General features: G+C 40.6%; 1 protein-coding gene across 1 annotated transcript; it reads left to right on the top strand.

The window, feature by feature from the left end:
* Positions 1–1035: 1035 nt before the first annotated feature.
* Positions 1036–5472, top strand: LOC132640996 (uncharacterized). The gene is made up of 2 exons (XM_060357829.1): positions 1036–1512; positions 4148–5472. Exon 2 carries the CDS (start codon positions 4688–4690, stop codon positions 5396–5398), a length of 711 nt encoding a protein of 236 aa, XP_060213812.1. The 5' UTR covers positions 1036–1512; positions 4148–4687; the 3' UTR covers positions 5399–5472.
* Positions 5473–21214: the final 15742 nt, after the last annotated feature.

A 21214-nucleotide genomic window follows, 5' to 3' on the forward strand; every position in this document is an offset into this window, starting at 1 on the left:
CACCAACCTGCCTATTCTGAACAGGCACTTTCGAGGCTATATAAACTGAGGCAATGCCTCATTTTTCGATCACTGAAATTTTTTCCTGCATTGCAAATTCTGCATTCTTTTTCCAGAAATAAAACTATCGAGTCTTACTGTGTTTCCAGTTTCTGGTTTTTTGCGTTTTTTCCGTTTCCAGTTGTTGGTTTCCATTTTCTGATTTTGAACACAGGCATACTAACCGTTGACACCCAATTTTGTCCCGTCTTCCCCAAAATATTTATTTACGCCGCTGATATTTTGACAACTTTAAAATAATTATTTATATTTTTTTTCTTTCTTCTTTTCTTTCTGTTTTTTACTATAAGTATTAACTTTTTGTTGGCATTATTATTATCCTGTTGAAGTCACTACTGTTATTATCTTCTATTTTATTACCATTAATACTACCATTATTATTATTATTATTATTATTATTATTATTATTATTATTATTATTACTATTATTATTATTCTTTTGTTATTATCATTGTTATCAGTATTATCATAATTTGCGTTTCAACATTTTACCGCTTTATGCACACGCATCGCATTTATTTTGCGCAGCTAAATAACAGCATTTATTTACCGTTGACTTTCAAAATATTATTGCACAACTATTACGACGTCGTGTCATTTCGTTTTTCATCTGAATACTAATAAATACATACTTTTATATTAGGGGATATTTTAGCACACTTAGTATATAATTAATTAAAATGGGTCTTTTATTTAAATTTAGAAGCCAAACTAGTTCTTTCACTCAGCCCATATTTTTAATGTATCTGACCCAAACCAAAGCCCAACCAACAAACATTTTTCGGACTAGCCCAGTATCACTTAAAATAATTACCAGCCCATTTGTTTTAATACTCAGCCCAAATAATTACCCAAACGGACCAGCCCATACCCGTTTAATTTATACCCGACCCGGCTCAACTACCCTCTTTAATAAAATATGAAACCCTAGGGTTTCATACCTTTTCATCACCCCCCCCCCCCATCTCCCTTGTTCTCTCTCTTCCCTGTTCTCTTCTCTCTTCCACCTCCCTCATCTTCTCTTGTCCCCCACGCCTCTGTCTCTTCTCTCCCTCTGTTCCCCACGCCTCTGCCGCCTCCACGTGAAGATCTGTTGAGATTCCAACGGATCCATTTTTTTTACTCATTTTGAAAACTTAGATAATTCAAAATCCCACCCAATTTTCAGATTTGAAGCCCAAGCAAACCCTAGAAATCCTCCTATAAATAGGAGCTTCGGAATCCACTGAAGGGAGGCTTTTTTTGGAGTCACGAAATTCCCCAAGAATAAAAGTTTGAACCGCCTTGAATTCCTTAAAAATATTAGTTTTTAGTAGTCAAGAATACCCAAATCAATTTTTCTGTTTTCATTCGCCTTGTTGCTGCTGCGAATCCGAGCATCGCAAGCTCAGATTTAATAGTGTTCGAGTGTGAATCGGAGACCCCGCACCTTGTTCGCTGCACTCGCAAAAGGTCAGTGCGATCACCTTCTTCCTCCCTTTTAGTTCGATCTGATTTTCGATGTGTATTCGCGATTCATTATTTGTGTGTGTAAAATGCCTTTAGCCTATGGTTAGATTAGTTTAGTTCGAATAAGTATGCTAAGTTACTGATTTTGTGGTGTAACTATCCCTTCCTGTTTTCATTTTAGTTCTGTCATGTTTTCTCTTTGGTGTGGTAATGAAGCATGGACCTATATTAATACCCTTCCGCTGTTAAATTTGAGATAAAATTTAGCAGGCGAATCAATTTGGTTCAAATCACGTTTAGCTTCTTGATTAACTTTCGATATAGTTTAAGAAATCCCTGTGTGTAGTTCTATGTTTGTTTGTCTCTCAATGGATCCTAATCAAGAGGTTATCGGTTCATTGATCCTTATTACAGTTTACCGGTTGCATTAGTATTTAATAAATATGAGTTGTGACTATTGAAGGACGAAGGGAGTCGAACCTCTTGAAGTAGAAATATGAATATGGTAAGAGTATAAGAAGTTAACAATATGTTTTTTTTTTTATAAGAGATTAATATGGTTGCTTGTTTGCTTTTCTATAAAATCAGTGGTTTAGACTCCAAAATCTGAAAGGTTAGCCTTAAATAGCTAACTTCCACCCAGCTAAGTTTCGATAGGGGATAATTCTGTTAAGGTTCCGAAGTTTGTGTTTTGAAAGAGAATTAAGCACTCGTCTAAAAGTGATCTTGTAGGCTTGCTTAGTTAAAAGGGGAAGAAAAGGTGCTGTTTGTTCATGGTTTATGGTGTATGACTTTCGTAGTTTGGTTTTGAAGCTAAAATGTGTCAACTGCTTAAGTTTGTTTAGTTTGATTTACTAAGTGGATCCTGGCCTGCTCAGTAAACTACCTGAGTTCTTTCATTTTTTTTAAGAAGAAGAAAAAGGAAAATAAACCGAATCTTACTTAGGTTACAAAAGCACCATGCTCGGCAGATTCGTTTTAATTTTTTACTTCAAGTTATAAAATCAAAATCTGTTTGTTTAGTGTGTTGCATCTAAGGTTCTAGGCCAAAGTTATTGTTGTACTTCATACGCCGCAAATTCGAACTTGTGCTTGTACAATTGGAAAGTAGAAACCATGACATTAAATTCATTGTTATATTTTTGCTGATATGTTATCTATGGCGTGATGCCTTAAATTTTATATAATTTAGTATCTATAATTAGTTGCTATGAAGGAAAAGCCATTGTATACTACTGTTTGCTTTAATGTGATTCTTGCCTTAAAAAATAAATGACAGAGTTGTTAACTCTTTGTTTGCCTAACATAGGGAGAGAGATGTTAGAGTTAATCTACTGTTTATCGGGAAAAAAATGCATTTTTTGAAATGTTTTCATCGATACCTCGCTTCCCATAGTCTAGAAATAAAAAATGAGAATTTATTGTTGTCCGTTGTCTAGATGATGGTGCTACCTATAGTACTACCGAGAGCCTTTCCACAGTTAACTGAGTAAATGTTAGATGTTGAACAAATACGTTTGTATGTGTATGTTATCCATGTAAGATTATTCCTTCGCTGTCTAATAAGTGTTTTGTTACCAGTTTAATGATAAGGTGTGTTGCTTTGGATTAGTTTAAGACTAGATTGTATGAGATGTTTGTCTAATGTTTGGCATACCAGAAAATACTACCCAAAAATTCTTTTTGTCAGTATATAGTTATGGCAGAATGCATATATTATAAGTTAGGTGTCCGAAAGATTTTTAAGACCTGCCGCAGCTTTATTTATGCCTACTGTTAACGTGCGTATTTGGAGGTTTAACACTCATATGTTTTTATATTTGCCTTACTTAACAGTTACGTACGTTTCTAATCCTTATTATATATTTTTTTTCATGTACACATCGGAGTAAATGGAGTCCCAATTCGGGACTCACTCATCGAAAGCCCAACATAATCTCACAATCTTCTCGGGTCATCCCCCATCCGTCTTGTCCGCAGCAAAAAATTAGAAAACAAATCCTGGGCCAAAACCCAATAGACAGGAGCAGCCCGCAGCAGCAACATATAGAATTTTCTGGGCCAAAGCCCAATAGCAGCTATGGATTGCAACAGTCCAAAACGGGCTGAGCCCATTTGATGTGCTTTCGTATATGCTTTTAAATAGCTTTTATTATGTGAAATTTTCTATGTTACTGCTTTCCTTAAACTGACATTCCGTTCATATTTCTTCCATTCCTGGAAAATTCACACAAATTCACACACTTAAAGCGGTTTCGCGGTTCGCGGCCGTGCACTACTAAAATTACCCTTTAGTTAGATCGATCTTGTGGATTTAGTCGATCGGCGGTGTAGTCGACGGCCACGGACTTTCCACCCCCAAGTTGTCCGCTTGGGGGGAACCTTGCGTCATAGGAAGCCAACTCCTAGTCAGCCTAAGATAGAGCTAAACCAAAACCCCTTTTTAGGACATGCACGAACCTAGGAGGCTTAATACCCAAGGTGTATTAGGTCCAATAGTCAGCCTTGTCCAAATGTCCGAGCGGGTCTATGACCCCAAGCGACGGTCATCACGTTATGTGTATTGATTTGAAGGATAAACACGTATGTTATATGGACCGTGTGCTATTTAGGTAGAACTAACTATTTGTGAACGCAGGTAACCATGAGTCAACACAACATTTACCCGAGGTTTAGCATGGTTTTGAGCGTTCCTCCTCAACTAAAAGCATGGTGGATCGAATTGGGTGACTACGGACAACGGTTAGTACGTGGAGCGTTGGGGCATTTACCGTCTTTGATGGATATCCAACCGTGTAGAGACATCATCGAGGCAGCAACTGTGTTTTGGGACGAGAAAAGGGTCGTTTTTAGGTTTGGCAATAATGAAATGGCTCCATTGTTAGAAGAAATAGGGGGCTATGTAGAAAATGCTGCTTTGTTACGTAAGAAGAAAAAATGGCAAAATTGTAGCATGATTATTCCAAAAGAGCCTTCACCAAAAGAATTTGTTGACAGTTTCGGATTTAGGAAGGGTAAAGGCGTAGAATGCTTACAAGGGTCTACAATACCGTTTGATTACTTGTATCATAGATGTGGCTATCAATGAAGTTTCACCCATCATCAAGATGAATTATTTTCGCATGACTCTTGGGAACAAAAATGATGCTTTTCCTTCGCAGTATGTTTTTTGGGCACTATGGTATTCCCTAAAGGAACAACAAGAGATATTCACACCCGACTCATTACTGTAACTGAAGCTCTATTTAGTGGCATTGGAGGGAAATACTACACAGTGGTCCCTATGGTCGTGGCAGATATCTACCGAGCATTAGGACGTTGCAAGCACGGCTACAAGCATTTTGAGGGATGCAACTTGATTTTACAGATTTGGTTGATGGAACATCTTCAAAAGGTTGACAGAAGTCTAGCACTTCAAAAGCCGACGGGTGAAAATCACATTCTGGGACATGTTCCAGGCGCAATTGTGACTAATAGAACATTCGAAAAGCCAAATTGTGTAGAAGGGTGGGTAAGACTTCTCAGCCATTTGAACGATGATTCAATTCCATGGATGTTCAGTTGGTTTCCATCCGAGGGTTTGGTGTTTCGTACGAAGATCGTGCCATTTTTAGTTTTGATAGGACTTCGGGGCTTGCAACCTTACACCCCACAGAGAATTTTAAGGCAATCGGGAAGAAAGCAAAACATACCTTTAGTGGTAGACATGGATCATTATCAAGCCGACTACAAGGAGGGAAAAATTCCTTTTGCAAAAGAGGTTATCAACATGTGGAAATCGAGGGAAACTATGAAAGCAGATTCAATCGAGCCAAATATATACCAAGCTGGATGCGAGGATAACTATCTGGAGTGGCTCAAGAGCAATGAAAGGCCTTCCTCATTTTAATTAGTCAAGTAGTAATTGTAATAATTTCTTTTACATTGGGATTTTAAATTCTAAACATTGTATGGGGCCTTCAATTAATAGCACATTAGGATGACATATAATTGCATATTTTATCCTTCAAATCTGCGTTAGGCCTACCTCTGGCACAAAAGAGGTCCTTTGCATAATAGGTCGCGCTGTATTTTCTTTTATTATGTGATTTGTTTGCTATGCAATATGTGTTTTGTGTGCTATGCAATATGTGTTTCTTTCAACGTTGTTTGCTCAATGCTCGCATTATTTCAAGCAGCAATCATTCGTGCCGTACTAACGCAGTTTTCTTCATTTTTGAAGGTTTTATTTTACTTTTTATTATTCCCCCAACGGTTGATTCGCGCTGACCGCAAGCTGGCAGATCACCCGTACTTTACAAGATCAAAAACACGAGCATCCAGCGATATGAATGATTCAGGGGCATCCGAACAGACTGGCTTGGGACTTGTCACCGTTCCAAGAGAGGAACCCGAAGCTTCTGGAGGAGGGAACGATGAACTCATCGCCCAACTGATGCAGCAAATAGCCAATATGCAAACTGAAATCGAGCGACTGCGAAATCTTACCAATCTATCCATCACCCTCAATACTCCTCACCACGAACAAAGAACAAATGCGACAATTCCACCATCCTTTTCACCTGTTGACTCGCCCGCTCCTCAGCCCTCTCCCTCAAACCCTCCACCTTACATATGCCATCCAAATACTACCGACTCACAACAAAATAGCCAGCAACAAACCATCTCACAACAATCAAATCCACAATAAGCCGTTCCATCACCAATCCACCCGCAACAAACCGTCCCGTCACAAACCACCCCGCAACAAACCATACAACAAACTATCCCGCAACCAAATGACCCGCAACAAGCCAACTCCCAGCAAATTAACTTCCAACAAACCAATCCGCCACCCTTCACCACTCCCTACATTCCTCAACCTGTAGTTACCCAAACTAACCCAATTACCCAAAATTACCAAGCAACTCAACACATACCATTGGCACACGCCGCTAACCATAATACGCAGTATGTGCCACCGGTATATATAGCAGAAGCTCAACCTTTCGCTACCCAGTTACAGGCTGTGCAGCATCCAGAGGTTGACCCTTATGAGGAGATAGAAAGGGAAGCCAGGGCAAGAGCGGATGAGAATGTAGCAAAAGAGCTTCGTAGTCTGAGAGAAGCAGTTAGAAATATCCAAACCAACAAAGGATGTGAAGGACTTGAGTATGAAGATCTGTGCATTCATCCTGACATCGAGTTACCTGCTGGATATAAAGTACCGAAGTTTGACATGTTTGATGGGAAGGGAAATCCTCGGGCTCACTTAAGATCGTACTGCGATAAGCTTATCGGAGTGGGAAAAGATCAGGCCATTCGGATGAAACTGTTCATAAGGAGTCTGACGGGAGAAGCGCTGGATTGGTATACATGCCAAGACCCGCAAAAATGGCACAGTTGGGGAGAAATGGCCCAAGATTTCATGGACAGGTTTAGGTTCAACACCGAGACTGTCCCGACCGGTTCTACTTGATGAAGTTAGAAAAGAAGTCGACAGAGACTTTCCGAGAGTATGCTATGCGCTGGAGAGCGGAAGCCGCAAAAGTCCAGCCCCCAATGGCAGAGGGTGAGATGACAACGCTTTTTGTACAGTCTTTGAAAGATGCCACATACTATGAAAGACTGATAAGCGTCATCGGACAGAAGTTTTCCGAAGTCATCAGAATGGGTGATTTCATAGAAGAAGGAATCAAGACAGGAAGAGTTACAAACCTTGAGGCCTTGCAAGCCACAAGTAAGGCGATCCAAGCAGACTCAGCTAAGAAGAAGAGGGACGGAGTGTCCGCGGCTGCGACCATCCAGGAACGAAAACCGAATCAAATGTTACCCTACCAATACCCTTCATACCAGCCCTCATACTACAACCAAGCCCCTCAGCCTTATTATCAACCTACACCCACTCCCCATCCTGCTTACCATACCCAACCAGCATATCACTCACCTCGAGCACCCGCCCACCAAAGCCCATCACAATACCAGCCAACCTACTCATCGCAACCCCAATACCAATCACCAAACCGCCCACAAAATACACCCAGACCTCGCCCTAACTTCGAAAGAAAGCAAACTAAAACCTACACACCATTAGCCGAACCTTTAGCCCAGCTGTATGAAAGATTGAAAGCCGCGGGGATACTACAACCCATTCAGGGAAGAGTTCCTAATCCCCTTCCTGGATGGTATGACGAGACTAAACGTTGTGTGTATCACTCAGGAGTTACTAGACATGATACTGAGAATTTCCTTACTCTCAAAGACAAAATCGAAGCACTGATCCAAGAAGGGGTCATCCAGCTCAAAGGAGCTCCCCCAAATATAAACAACAATCCGTTGCCCAATCATGGCAATGCGAATGTGCACATGATTACCATTGACGAAGATTGCAATTTGGAAGGGACTATCGTGCCGGTTAAGATAGAGAAGAAGGTTGAATCGTCAGCTTTTGCTGCTCCAGTGATCACGGTCCAAATGAGGGCCCCATTTGAAGTGGAAGTGCTCACCCCAAGGCCTAGAATCACGACCTTAGTTGCTGAAACACCTTCTTGCAGCACCAAAGCAGTGCCCTGGAATTATCAGTTTGACGAAAGGGACAAAGCAAAGGGAAAATTGGTCGTGGAAACTGTTGCGGCCGGAATGACTAGATCTGGTCGGTGTTACGCCCCTGAGGAGATAGCACGAGGTGCGCCAGGCAAAGCAAATGACCAAAAGAAGGCTGTAACTGAGGCTGAGATTGAAGAATTCTGGAGAAAGATGCCAACCAAAGAATATTCTGTGGTAGAACAATTGAAGAAAATGCCAGCTCAGATTTCTTTATTGGCATTGTTGATGAGTTCTGAAGCTCATAGGAGCGCTTTAGCGAAAGTACTGAATGAAGACTATGTTCCGCCTGAGACTTCCAGCGAGAAACTTTCAGCTATGGTGGGGGAAATCCTTGAAGCCCATAGAGTTTCTTTTCATAACGACGAATTGCGACCTGAAGGTTTGTGGCATAACAAGGCACTGAACATCACCATCAGATGCAAAGACAAATTCATCTCCAAGGTGTTGATTGATGGAGGTTCAACTGTGAATATATGTCCTGTCACTACTCTACGAGCCTTAGGGATAGATGTCGGGAAACTTCGCGACAGTCAGGTGAGAGTCAAAGGTTTTGACGGAGCCCAAAGAGGTGTTGTTGGAGAGATTGACTTAGCTTTGGAAATTGGGCCTGTGGAGTTCATGGTGGAGTTCCAAGTAATGGATATATCTGCTAGTTATAATCTGCTGATAGGAAGGCCATGGATCCACACGGCTAGCGCGGTTCCCTCTACCTTGCATCAAAGTCTGAAGTTTGTTTGGAATCATCAAGAAGTGGTGATCCATGGAGAAGGCAGTAATTCAATCTATCCTGAAAGCTCAGTTCCTGTTATTGAAAGTGTAGAAAGGCTAGATGGATCTGTTTTCCATATCAAGGAAAATATATGTGCTGCTCAAGCGGAAAGGGTAAAATTGCCACAGGTGCTTATGATGGTGGCATGGGAGATGTTGAAGAATGGCTTCCGGCCCGGTCGAGGCCTCAGGTTGAACTTGGATGGAATTGTGGAACCGATTCAGTTACCCGGGCAGAGATATACTTTCAGTCTTGGGTATGAGCCCACTCCTGAAGAGATTGCCCTGGCTAGTCTCAAAAGAAGAAGTGACATTCCCTTGCCAAAGCCTGTTCCTCTCCTGAATCAGTCATTTCTCAAAGCATCCGCCGCCCAAGCATCAGAGGAAGAACCTGAAGACAGCCTCATGGAAAGTTTTAAGAATTTATTCATTGCCGATGAGGAACTTGAATGCAACGTGGTTTCGGATGAATGCTCTGAAAGACCAACTATCTGGGATGCTGAGCCTGGATACTGTTTGAACTATTGGACTTGTACCCCGCCCCCGTTTCTCCGGGAGTCTTGGTAGACAATTTGTATTCAATATTAAATAAAACAAACACGATTCAAAACTGAGGCCTGAATCGTGCTTATGCTTTTATTGTTTTGCCTCCGAACTTTTGAAAGCTCAAATGCAAAATTCAAGCCATGCTTTTATTTATATTTCCGTCTTTGTTTAATTAATTTTTTTTTCTTTTATTTTTCAGCAATCAAATTAATAAATCTGCCGATACTGTGAATGTGACGCATAATGAAACAAGCGAGCCCATAGTAAATGCCGAGCAAGACTCTGAAGAGTATGAAGAGGATATGCAACCTGAAGAGTTAACTAAGGATTTTGAATATTTCGAGAATAGGCCAAAGCCAAATTTGGATGAAACAGAAACTATAAATTTGGGAAATTCAAAAATCATGATGGAAATAAGAATCAGCGTCCATTTGACTCTGTCACAAAGGGAAGAATTGATCAACCTTTTGAAAGAATATATAGATGTGTTCGCTTGGTCTTACGATGATATGCCGGGTTTAAGCACTGACATTGTTTCGCATATGTTGCCTATTGATCCGTCTTGTCCTCCGGTAAAACAAAAGAAGAGAAACATTAAACCAGATTTGAGTTTAAAAATCAAGAAAGAGATCTCCAAGAAATTTGACGCAAAGGTCATTCGAGCTACAATGTACCCCACTTGGCTAGCCAATGTCGTGCCCGTACCAAAGAAGGATGGCAAAGTCAGAGTATGCGTAGTCAGAGTATGCGTAGATTACCGGGATCTCAACAAGGCTAGTCTGAAAGATTACTTTCCCCTCCCGAATATCCACATACTCATTGATAATTGTGCGAAGCATGAGTTGCAGTCCTTTGTTGATTGCTACGCAGGATATCATCAAATTCTAATGGATGAAGAAGATGCTGAGAAAACGGCATTCATCACACCTTGGGGAGTGTACTATTATCGGGTGATGCCTTTTGGTCTTAAGAACGCAGGTGCTACTTATATGAGAGCCATGATCATTATTTTTCATGATATGATCCATAAAGAGATCGAAGTCTATGTGGATGATATCATCATCAAGTCACGGAAGAGCTCAGATCACCTGACGGATTTGAGGAAGTTCTTCGACAGGTTGAGACGATACAATATGAAGTTAAACCCCGCAAAATGTGCGTTTGGTGTTCCCGCAGGGAAGTTGTTAGGTTTTATCGTGAGCAGGAGGGGTATAGAATTGGACCCGTCGAAGATAAAGGCCATTCAAGAATTTCCTGCCCCAAAGAGTCGGAAGGACGTGTTGAGTTTCCTCGGTCGCCTCAACTACATTAGTCGATTCATAGCACAATCGACGGTGATATGTGAGCCAATAATCAAGTTGTTGAGGAAGGATGCTGCTACCAAATGGACTGAAGATTGCCAAAAAGCTTTTGATAGAATCAAAGAGTATTTGTCTAATCCGCCTGTTTTGGTGCCTCCAGAAGCTGGAAGACCTTTGTTGTTGTATTTGTCCGTGTCGGCGAACGCGTTTGGATGTGTGTTGGGACAGCATGATGAAACGGGGAAGAAAGAGCAAGCAATATACTATTTGAGCAATAAGTTCACACCTTACGAGGTGCGATATACTTTATTGGAACACACTTGTTGTGCCTTGACTTGGGTAGCACAGAAGTTGAGACATTATATGTCTGCATATACCACTTATCTCATTTCAAGGATGGATCCACTCAAGTTTATCTTCCAGAAGCCGATGCCTACTTGGAAGCTAGCCAAATGGCAAATTTTGCTAAGTGAGTTCGATATTATATATGTTACTCAAAAGGCTGTCAAAGGGCAGCCAATAGCAGATCATCTTACTGAAAACCCCGTGGATGAAAAATACATGCCCCTTAAGACTTATTTCCCTGACGAAGAGGTGTTGTTTGTCGGGGAAGATATCGCAGAAGAATATCCAGGGTGGAGGATGTTCTTTGATGGGGCGGCTAACTCCAAAGGAATAGGCGTTGGAGCAGTTTTGATTTCAGAGTCAGGCCAGCATTATCCCATTTCAGCAAAGCTCAGGTTTCCGTGCACCAACAATATGGCAGAATATGAGGCTTGTATTCTTGGCCTCAGAATGGCCGTGGATATGAATATACAAGAGCTTCTGGTTATAGGTGATTCAGACTTACTGGTTCATCAAGTGCAAGGCGAATGGACCACTAAGAACGTGAAAATACTTCCATACCAGCATTGCGTGAGAGATTTGTGTAAAAGGTTTATCAAAATGGAATTCAAACATGTTCCAAGGACTCAAAATGAGTTCGCTGATGCTTTGGCAACCTTGTCTTCTATGATTCAGCATCCAGACAAGAATTACATAGATCCTATCAAGGTGAATGTGCACAATCAGCAGGCTTACTGCTACTATGTGGATGAAGAGCCTGATGGAGAACCTTGGTATAATGATATCAAGAAGTATCTCAAGGCAGGAGACTATCCAGAAGGCATAACCAGTGTTCAGAAGAAAACTCTTCGGAGATTAGCAAACCACTTTTTCCTAAGTGGAGAAATCTTGTATAGGAGGACTCCAGATTTAGGACTGCTATGGTGTGTTGATGCCAAAGAGGCGGGCAGATTGATTGAAGAAGTGCATGGTGGTACATGTGGGCCTCATATGAATGGTTTTACTTTGGCCAAGAAAATTCTTCGAGCAGGCTATTTCTGGATGACTATGGAATCAGATTGTATCCGTTTTGTGCAAAAATGTCATCGATGTCAGATTCATGGCGATTTGATTCGAGTCTCGCCAAATGAATTAAATGTGATGAGTTCTCCGTGGCCCTTCACAGCTTGGGGCATGGATATCATTGGTCCTATCGAGCCGGCCGCATCAAATGGGCACAGGTTCATTTTGGTGGCCATTGACTACTTCACAAAGTGGGTGGAAGCATCTTCGCACAAGTCAGTGACAAAGAAAGTGGTGGCAGACTTTGTCCGCAACAACATTATTTGTCGATTATAATCCCGGAGTTCGATTATAACAGATAATGGAGCTAATCTTAACAGTGATCTGATACGGGAGATTTGCGAAACATTTAAGATTACTCATCGCAATTCCACTCCTTATCGACCTCAGATGAATGGAGCAGTTGAAGCAGCCAACAAAAACATCAAGAGAATATTGAGGAAGATGATCGATAATTACAGGCATTGGCATGAAAAACTGGCATTAGCCCTTCTCGATTATCGCACCACTGTGAGGACTTCAACTGGGGCAACGCCTTATCTTTTAGTCTATTTGACAGAGGCGGTGTTACCTGCTGAGGTAGAGATACCATCTTTGAGAATTATCCAAGAGGCTGAGTTAAATGATGCTAAGTGGATACAGAATCGATACGAACAATTGATGCTCATTGATGAAAAGAGAATGAATGCAATTTGTCATGGGCAACTTTATCAGAGTAGAATGGCCAGAGCTTTCAACAAGAAGGTAAGACCGAGACAATTCAAACCGGGGCAATTGGTATTGAAGCGCATATTCCCATGCCAAGATGAAGCTAAGGGAAAATTTGCACCTAACTGGCAAGGACCTTACATGGTTCATCGAGTATTGACGGGAGGAGCATTAATTCTAGCAGAAATGGATGGCGAAATTTGGCCGAAAGCTATCAACGCAGACGCCGTCAAGAGATACTACGTCTAGGAGCTTTCATTTCTTTTGTATGTAATGTTTTGCAATACCTTTCTATGTAATAGAGCTACGCTCCCTCGGCGGGATGCGTAAGAAACCTATATCGGGTTTAGTCTTTTGAGATAAAATTTTTAGAATTCCATTTGCTGTGTAATCATGAACTACGCCTGACCTGATTCCCATGGTGGGATACGTAGGCGGCCCGCATAGGCCTCGATCACATTATTAGAAGGCCCCAACCTTGTTTTGCCTGTAATTTGAACTACGCCTGACCTGATTCCCGCTGTGGGATACGTAGGCAGCCTACATGGGCCTCGGTCGTATTATTAGAAAATCTCAATTTTATTTCTGCTTGTAATCATGAACTACGCCTGACCTGATTCCCATAGTGGGATACGTAGGCGGCCCACATAGGCCTCAGTCACATTATTAGAAGGCCCCAACCTTGTTTTGCCTGTAATTTGAACTACGCTCGACCTGATTCCCGCTGTGGGATACGTAGGCAGCCTATGTAGGCTCGGTCTCGTCAGTTTAAAAGCTCAACATCCTTCTGTGCCAGAAACTGGGACAAAATTCTAAAGGCATCGCTGCAAGACGACATCGAGAGACTTGAAAGAATATATGTTCAACAGAGTCATCAGGCAAAGGAAAACTTCGGAGAAAGGGCATTCGCTTTGTTTCGCAATGTGTCACAGTTCCAAGTTCCAGCAGGAATTATCTATCACTATATATATATATTTATGAATATTTTTTTAAAAAATAATATGATTTTTACTCAAATATTTTTGCTAAATTGCCAAGATTTAGAAATGGGCGGAGGTTACAAGTCTAGACGAAGTTGGAAGCATGAAGCAGCAAGAGCCAGATATGCCAAGTCAACGCTAATCAACCTCCCCCAAAAACTTACAAATTATCTTTGGGGTGCAGATTTCCAGGTTGCGGAAAGCTAAAATAGGTGGTGTTTACAGCCTTGCAAGGATGGCGCGTCGAGCGGTTTGAGTTTTATAACAATTATGCCTTTCAATTATCAATACCTTTCGAGATTCGCAACAAATTAATGCTTATTAAGTCTTGCAAATGATTTTTCAAATGTATTGACGCACAAATATTTTCTATTGAATGCATTGCATTATCACTGGCAAATGCTCTGCGTATGCTCGCAGATGCGTTGCACCGCACCTGCATTGCTTTATTATTTTCAAAGGCTTTGCATATGCTCACGGAAGAATTTCACCACACACATGCATTGCTTTATTAATGCTCTGCGTACGCTCGCAGATGCATTGCACCGCACCTGCATTGCTTTATTATTTTCGGATGCTCTGCGTATGCTCGCAGACGCATCGCACCGCACCTGCATTATTTTCAAATGCTCTGCATATGCTCGCAGACGCATCGCACCGCACCTGCATTGCTTTATGATTTTCAAATGCTCTGCGTATGCTCGCAGACGCATCGCACCGCACCTGCATTGTTTTCAAATGCTCTGCGTATGCTCGCAGGCGCATTGCACCGCACCTGCATTATTTTCAAATGCTCTGCGTATGCTCGCAGACGCATCACACCGCACCTGCATTATTTTCAAATGCTCTGCGTATGCTCGCAGACACATCACACCGCACCTGCATTGCTTTATTATTTTCAAATGCTCTACGTATGCTCGCAGGCGCGTTGCACCGCACCTGCATTATTTTCAAATGCTCGGCGTATGCTCGCAGACGCATCGCACCGCACCTGCATTATTTTCAAATGCTCTGCGTATGCTTGCAGACACATCGCACCGCACCTGCATTGCTCTATTATTTTCAAATGCTCTGCGTATGCTCGCAGACACATCGCACCGCACATGCATTGCTTTATTATTTTCAAATGCTCTGTGTATGCTCGCAGACGCATTGCACCGCACCTGCATTATTTTCAAATGCTCTGTGTATGCTCGCAGACGCATCGCACCGCACCTGCATTATTTTCAAATGCTCTGCGTATGCTCGCAGACGCATCACACCGCACCTGCATTATTTTCAAATGCTCTGCGTATGCTCGCAGACACATCGCACCGCACCGACATTGCTTTATTATTTTCAAATGCTCTGCGTAAGCTCGCAGACGCATCGCACCGCACCTGCATCATTTTCAAATGCTCTGCGTATGCTCGCAGACGCATTGCACCGCACCTGCATCGCTTTATTAATGTTGCTTTATTAATGCCCTGCGTATGCTCGTAGACGCATTGCACCGCACCTGCATTGTTTTATTATTTTCAAATGCTTTGCGTATGCTCGCAGACGCATCGCACCGCATCTGACGTTTAAATCACCGTAGTTTTTATGGGTTCATTTTACATCGTTTTATTTTAATATTTATTTTTACTGACTATTTTTATCTAGTTTAAAGTTTCGCAGGAGCCTTTAGCGCAACGTGAAACTATTTCTTCGGCAGCGAATTGGGGTAATGCGTCGGGAAGGAAAGCAGACTTCCCGACAAGGGTCAAAGATCTACCTCGAACACTCGCCTCCGACTCCAAATATCCCGCTCGCATTCCAGCACACTCAATTCTCAGAATTCTCGAGTTCTATCATAATTCAACACTGGGACAATGTTTCGTAAGGATTCGCATCAATCGGGATTTGCTATTCATAGGGGGTCGTAGTCATCCCGGAACTACACACGGCCTGATTCTCATGCAGCCCGAGATATGTAGGCAACTCGAAGACCGGAGTTCGGCCTTAATCCTCGTAATTTTCTTTACCCTTAAATCCTCCAAAAACTTTTAGTCGGGACAAAATAGGCTACTAAGTCAACGTCTTTGCCCGAAAATTCTTTCATCATCATCGGGCAAAGAGGGACAAGTTATTGACACCCAATTTTGTCCCGTCTTCCCCAAAATATTTATTTACGCCGCTGATATTTTGACAACTTTAAAATAATTATTTATATTTTTTTTCTTTCTTCTTTTCTTTCTGTTTTTTACTATAAGTATTAACTTTTTATTGGCATTTTTATTATCCTGTTGAAGTCACTATTGTTATTATCTTCTCTTTTATTACCATTAATACTACCATTATTATTATTATTATTATTATTATTATTATTATTATTATTATTATTATTATTACTATTATTATTATTCTTTTGTTATTATCATTGTTATCAGTATTATCATAATTTGCGTTTCAACATTTTACCGCTTTATGCACACGCATCGCATTTATTTTGCGCAGCTAAATAACAACATTTATTTACCGTTGACTTTCAAAATATTATTGCACAACTATTACGACGTCGTGTCATTTCGTTTTTCATCTGAATACTAATAAATACATACTTTTATATTAGGGGATATTTTAGCACACTTAGTATATAATTAATTAAAATGGGTCTTTTATTTAAATTTAGAAGCCAAACTAGTTCTTTCACTCAGCCCATATTTTTAATGTATCTGACCCAAACCAAAGCCCAACCAACAAACATTTTTCGGACTAGCCCAGTATCACTTAAAATAATTACCAGCCCATTTGTTTTAATACTCAGCCCAAATAATTACCCAAACGGACCAGCCCATACCCGTTTAATTTATACCCGACCCGGCTCAACTACCCTCTTTAATAAAATATGAAACCCTAGGGTTTCATACCTTTTCATCACCCCCCCCCCCCCCCCCCATCTCCCTTGTTCTCTCTCTTCCCTGTTCTCTTCTCTCTTCCACCTCCCTCATCTTCTCTTGTCCCCCACGCCTCTGTCTCTTCTCTCCCTCTGTTCCCCACGCCTCTACCGCCTCCACGTGAAGATCTGTTGAGATTCCAACGGATCCATTTTTTTTACTCATTTTGAAAACTTAGATAATTCAAAATCCCACCCAATTTTCAGATTTGAAGCCCAAGCAAACCCTAGAAATACTCCTATAAATAGGAGCTTTGGAATCCACTGAAGGGAGGCTTTTTTTGGAGTCACGAAATTCCCCAAGAATAAAAGTTTGAACCGCCTTGAATTCCTTAAAAATATTAGTTTTTAGTAGTCAAGAATACCCAAATCAATTTTTCTGTTTTCATTCGCCTTGTTGCTGCTGCGAATCCGAGCATCGCAAGCTCAGATTTAATAGTGTTCGAGTGTGAATCGGAGACCCCGCACCTTGTTCGCTGCACTCGCAAAAGGTCAGTGCGATCACCTTCTTCCTCCCTTTTAGTTCGATCTGATTTTCGATGTGTATTCGCGATTCATTATTTGTGTGTGTAAAATGCCTTTAGCCTATGGTTAGATTAGTTTAGTTCGAATAAGTATGCTAAGTTACTGATTTTGTGGTGTAACTATCCCTTCCTGTTTTCATTTTAGTTCTGTCATGTTTTCTCTTTGGTGTGGTAATGAAGCATGGACCTATATTAATACCCTTCCGCTGTTAAATTTGAGATAAAATTTAGCAGGCGAATCAATTTGGTTCAAATCACGTTTAGCTTCTTGATTAACTTTCGATATAGTTTAAGAAATCCCTGTGTGTAGTTCTATGTTTGTTTGTCTCTCAATGGATCCTAATCAAGAGGTTATCGGTTCATTGATCCTTATTACAGTTTACCGGTTGCATTAGTATTTAATAAATATGAGTTGTGACTATTGAAGGACGAAGGGAGTCGAACCTCTTGAAGTAGAAATATGAATATGGTAAGAGTATAAGAAGTTAACAATATGTTTTTTTTTATAAGAGATTAATATGGTTGCTTGTTTGCTTTTCTATAAAATCAGTGGTTTAGACTCCAAAATCTGAAAGGTTAGCCTTAAATAGCTAACTTCCACCCAGCTAAGTTTCGATAGGGGATAATTCTGTTAAGGTTCCGAAGTTTGTGTTTTGAAAGAGAATTAAGCACTCGTCTAAAAGTGATCTTGTAGGCTTGCTTAGTTAAAAGGGGAAGAAAAGGAAAAGAAGAAGGGTCAGGCTAATATGGTTGAAACAAACGAGCAGGTTGATTTCTTGTGCGCTATGTTGTTTTAGTGCAACCTAGTGGGAAATCCGAAAGAGTAGTGGATTGACTCTGGTGCTACTCGCCACATTTGTGCTGTTAGAGAAGCCTTTGCTTCATATGCTTTCGCCGGGCCCGACGAGACCATATATATGGGAAATTCTGCAACGGCCAAGATTGAAGGTTATGGAAAGATACTGCTGAAAATGACCTCTGGCAAGGTGGCGACTCTCAACAACGTCTGTCATGTTCCTGAAATTAGGAAAAATCTAGTATGTACCGGACTTCTAGTGAAGAACGGTTTTAAGTGTGTTTATGTTTCTGACAAGGTTGTAATAAGTAAGAACGAGATGTACATAGGAAAAGGGTACCTCACAAAAGGCCTTTTCAAACTGAATGTAATGGTCGTTGCTAATAATAATAAAGTTTCTGTTTCGTCTTACTTGCTTGAGTCAAATGATTTATGGCATTCACGTTTAGGACATGTCAATTATAGAACCTTGCGAAAAATGATTAGTTTGGAAGTATTGCCTAAGTTTGAATGCAATCAATCAAAATGTCAAATCTATGTTGAATCTAAGTATGTTAAACATCCTTATAAGTCAGTTGAAAGGAATTCAAGTCCTTTAGACTTAATCCATACATATATTTTTGACATGAAGTCAATCAAATCTCGTGGTGGAAAGAAGTACTTCATAACTTTTATTGACGATAGTACGCGGTATTGCTACGTTTATTTACTTAATAGTAAAGATGAAGCAATTGAAGTATTCAGGCAGTACAAAACTGAAGTTGAGACTCAACTTAACAAAAAGATTAAAATGATAAGGAGTGATAGGGGCGGTGAATATGAATCTCCTTTTGAACAAATATGTTTGGAATATGGCATTATTTATCAAACAACTGCCCCTTACTCGCCAATATCAAATGGAATTGCGGAAAGGAAAAATAAAACACTGAAAGAAATGATGAATGCCCTGTTAATAAGTTCTGGTTTATCCCAGAACTTGTGTGGGGAAGCTATTCTAACAGCTAGCCGAATACTCAATCGAGTGCCCCATAGAAAAACAAAATTTATTCCATACGAAAAGTGGAAAGGAAAGAAGTCCAATTTGGAACACATCAAAGTGTGGGGGTGTTTGGCCAAGGTGCAAGTTCCTAAACCCAAAAGGGTAAAAATAGGACCTAAAACCGTTGATTGTGTTTTCATAGGATATGCCACAAATAGTAAGGCATATCGATTTCTGGTTCACAAATCAGAAAATCCCGACATTCAGGTGAATACGGTAATTGAATAAGTTAATGCTGACTTCTTTGAAACCATATATCCGTATAAAAAGGAATGTGAGTCGTCTAGCAAAGAATCTAAATGACCTCGGGAAGAAACAAAGGAAAATGTTCCTGATGAGGAAAATCCAAGACGCAGCAAACGTCAAAGGACGTCTACTTCCTTTGGACCAGAATTTCTAACATTTTTGTTGGAAAATGAGCCTCGAACTTTCAACGAAGCTATGTCTTCATCGGAAGCTCAATTTTGGAAAGAGGAAATCAATAGTAAGATAGAATCCATATTGAACAACCATACTTGGGAATTGGTTGATCTTCCTCCAGGGAATAAACCTCTAGGTTCCAAATGGATTTTCAAGCAGAAAATGAGAGTTGATGGTACTATTGATAAATATAAGGCAAGACTAGTTGTTAAAGGGTTTAGACAATGAGAAGGTCTTGATTACTTTGATACAAACTCGCCGGTAACGAGGATTACATCTATTCGGGTGTTAGTAGCGTTAGCCGCCGTGTACGGTCTTGAAATCCATCAAATGGATGTGAAAACAACCTTCTTAAATGGAGATTTAGAGGAAGAAATTTACATGGAACAACCTGAAGGGTTTGTAGTTCCAGGGAAAGAGAAGAAGGTGTGTCGACTTGTTAAGACTCTTTACGGACTAAAACAAACACCCAAACAGTGGCATGCAAAATTTGATCATACGATGCTGTCAAATGGATTCAAGATAAATGAGTGTGATAAATGTGTCTACATTAAGAACACTCCGAACCACGTCGTCATTGTTTGTTTGTACGTGGATGATAAGTTGATAATGAGTAACGATATTGCTAACATAAATGCTACTAAGCGCATGCTTGCTAGTAAGTTTGATATGAAAGACTTAGGAGTTGCCGATTTAATTATGGGAATTAAAATCCATAAGACTCCTCAAGGTCTAGCATTGTCTCAATCTCATTATATAGAAAAGGTACTTGAAATTTTCAAGTATTTGGACTTTAAAGTTGCAATGATGCCAATTGATATGAACCTTGCTCTTGCAAAGAATAAAGGTGAAAGTCATTCTCAATTGGATTATGCCAGAGTGTTGGGAAGTTTGATGTATATCATGAACTGTACGCGACCTGATATTGCGTGTGCTATAAGTAAACTAAGTTGCTACACTACTAGTAATCCCGACCAAAATCATTGGCTGGCAGTGAAACGAGTTTTGGGGTATTTGAAACATACTCAAAACTTTGTTTTGCATTATAACAGGTATCTTGCAGTTATTGAAGGATACAGTGATGCAAATTAGATCACCGGTTCCACTGAAACTAAATCCACAAGTGGATACGTTTTTACCATAGGTGGAGGAGCAATGTCTTGGAAGTCATCCAAACAGACATGTATCGCCCGATCTACAATGGAATCTGAGTTCATAGCTTTAGACAAAGCCGGTGAAGAAGCTGAATGGCTCCGGAATTTCTTAGAAGAGATTCCATTTTGGCCCAAACCGTTGGCTCCTATATGCATACATTGCAATAGCCAAGCGGCAATAGGAAGATCCGGGAGCGTTATGTACAACGGAAAGTCTCGTCACATACGACGAAGACATAATACCATTAGACAACTACTCTCTAGTGGAATTATCACAGTTGACTATGTTAAGTCAATAGATAATGTGTCGGATCCACTAACTAAAGGCCTAACTAGAGAGGTGGTTGAAAGATCATCGAGGGGAATGGGACTATGGCCGAGGACAAGTCATCGTGGCGGTAACTCTACCTACAAGACTGGAGATCCCAAGATCTAGGTTCAAAGAGATCAAACAAAGTCATTGATGACGGTTCAACATTGTCACAATAAATGTTTTGTCCATTCTCGTGATGAGACAATGTTCAGTACCAGGATAAAGCATTACGACTTTTTAATGGTTT

The sequence above is a fragment of the Lycium barbarum genome, chromosome 5 (assembly GCF_019175385.1).
Source record: "Lycium barbarum isolate Lr01 chromosome 5, ASM1917538v2, whole genome shotgun sequence".
In the NCBI taxonomy this organism is placed as follows: domain Eukaryota; kingdom Viridiplantae; phylum Streptophyta; class Magnoliopsida; order Solanales; family Solanaceae; genus Lycium; species Lycium barbarum.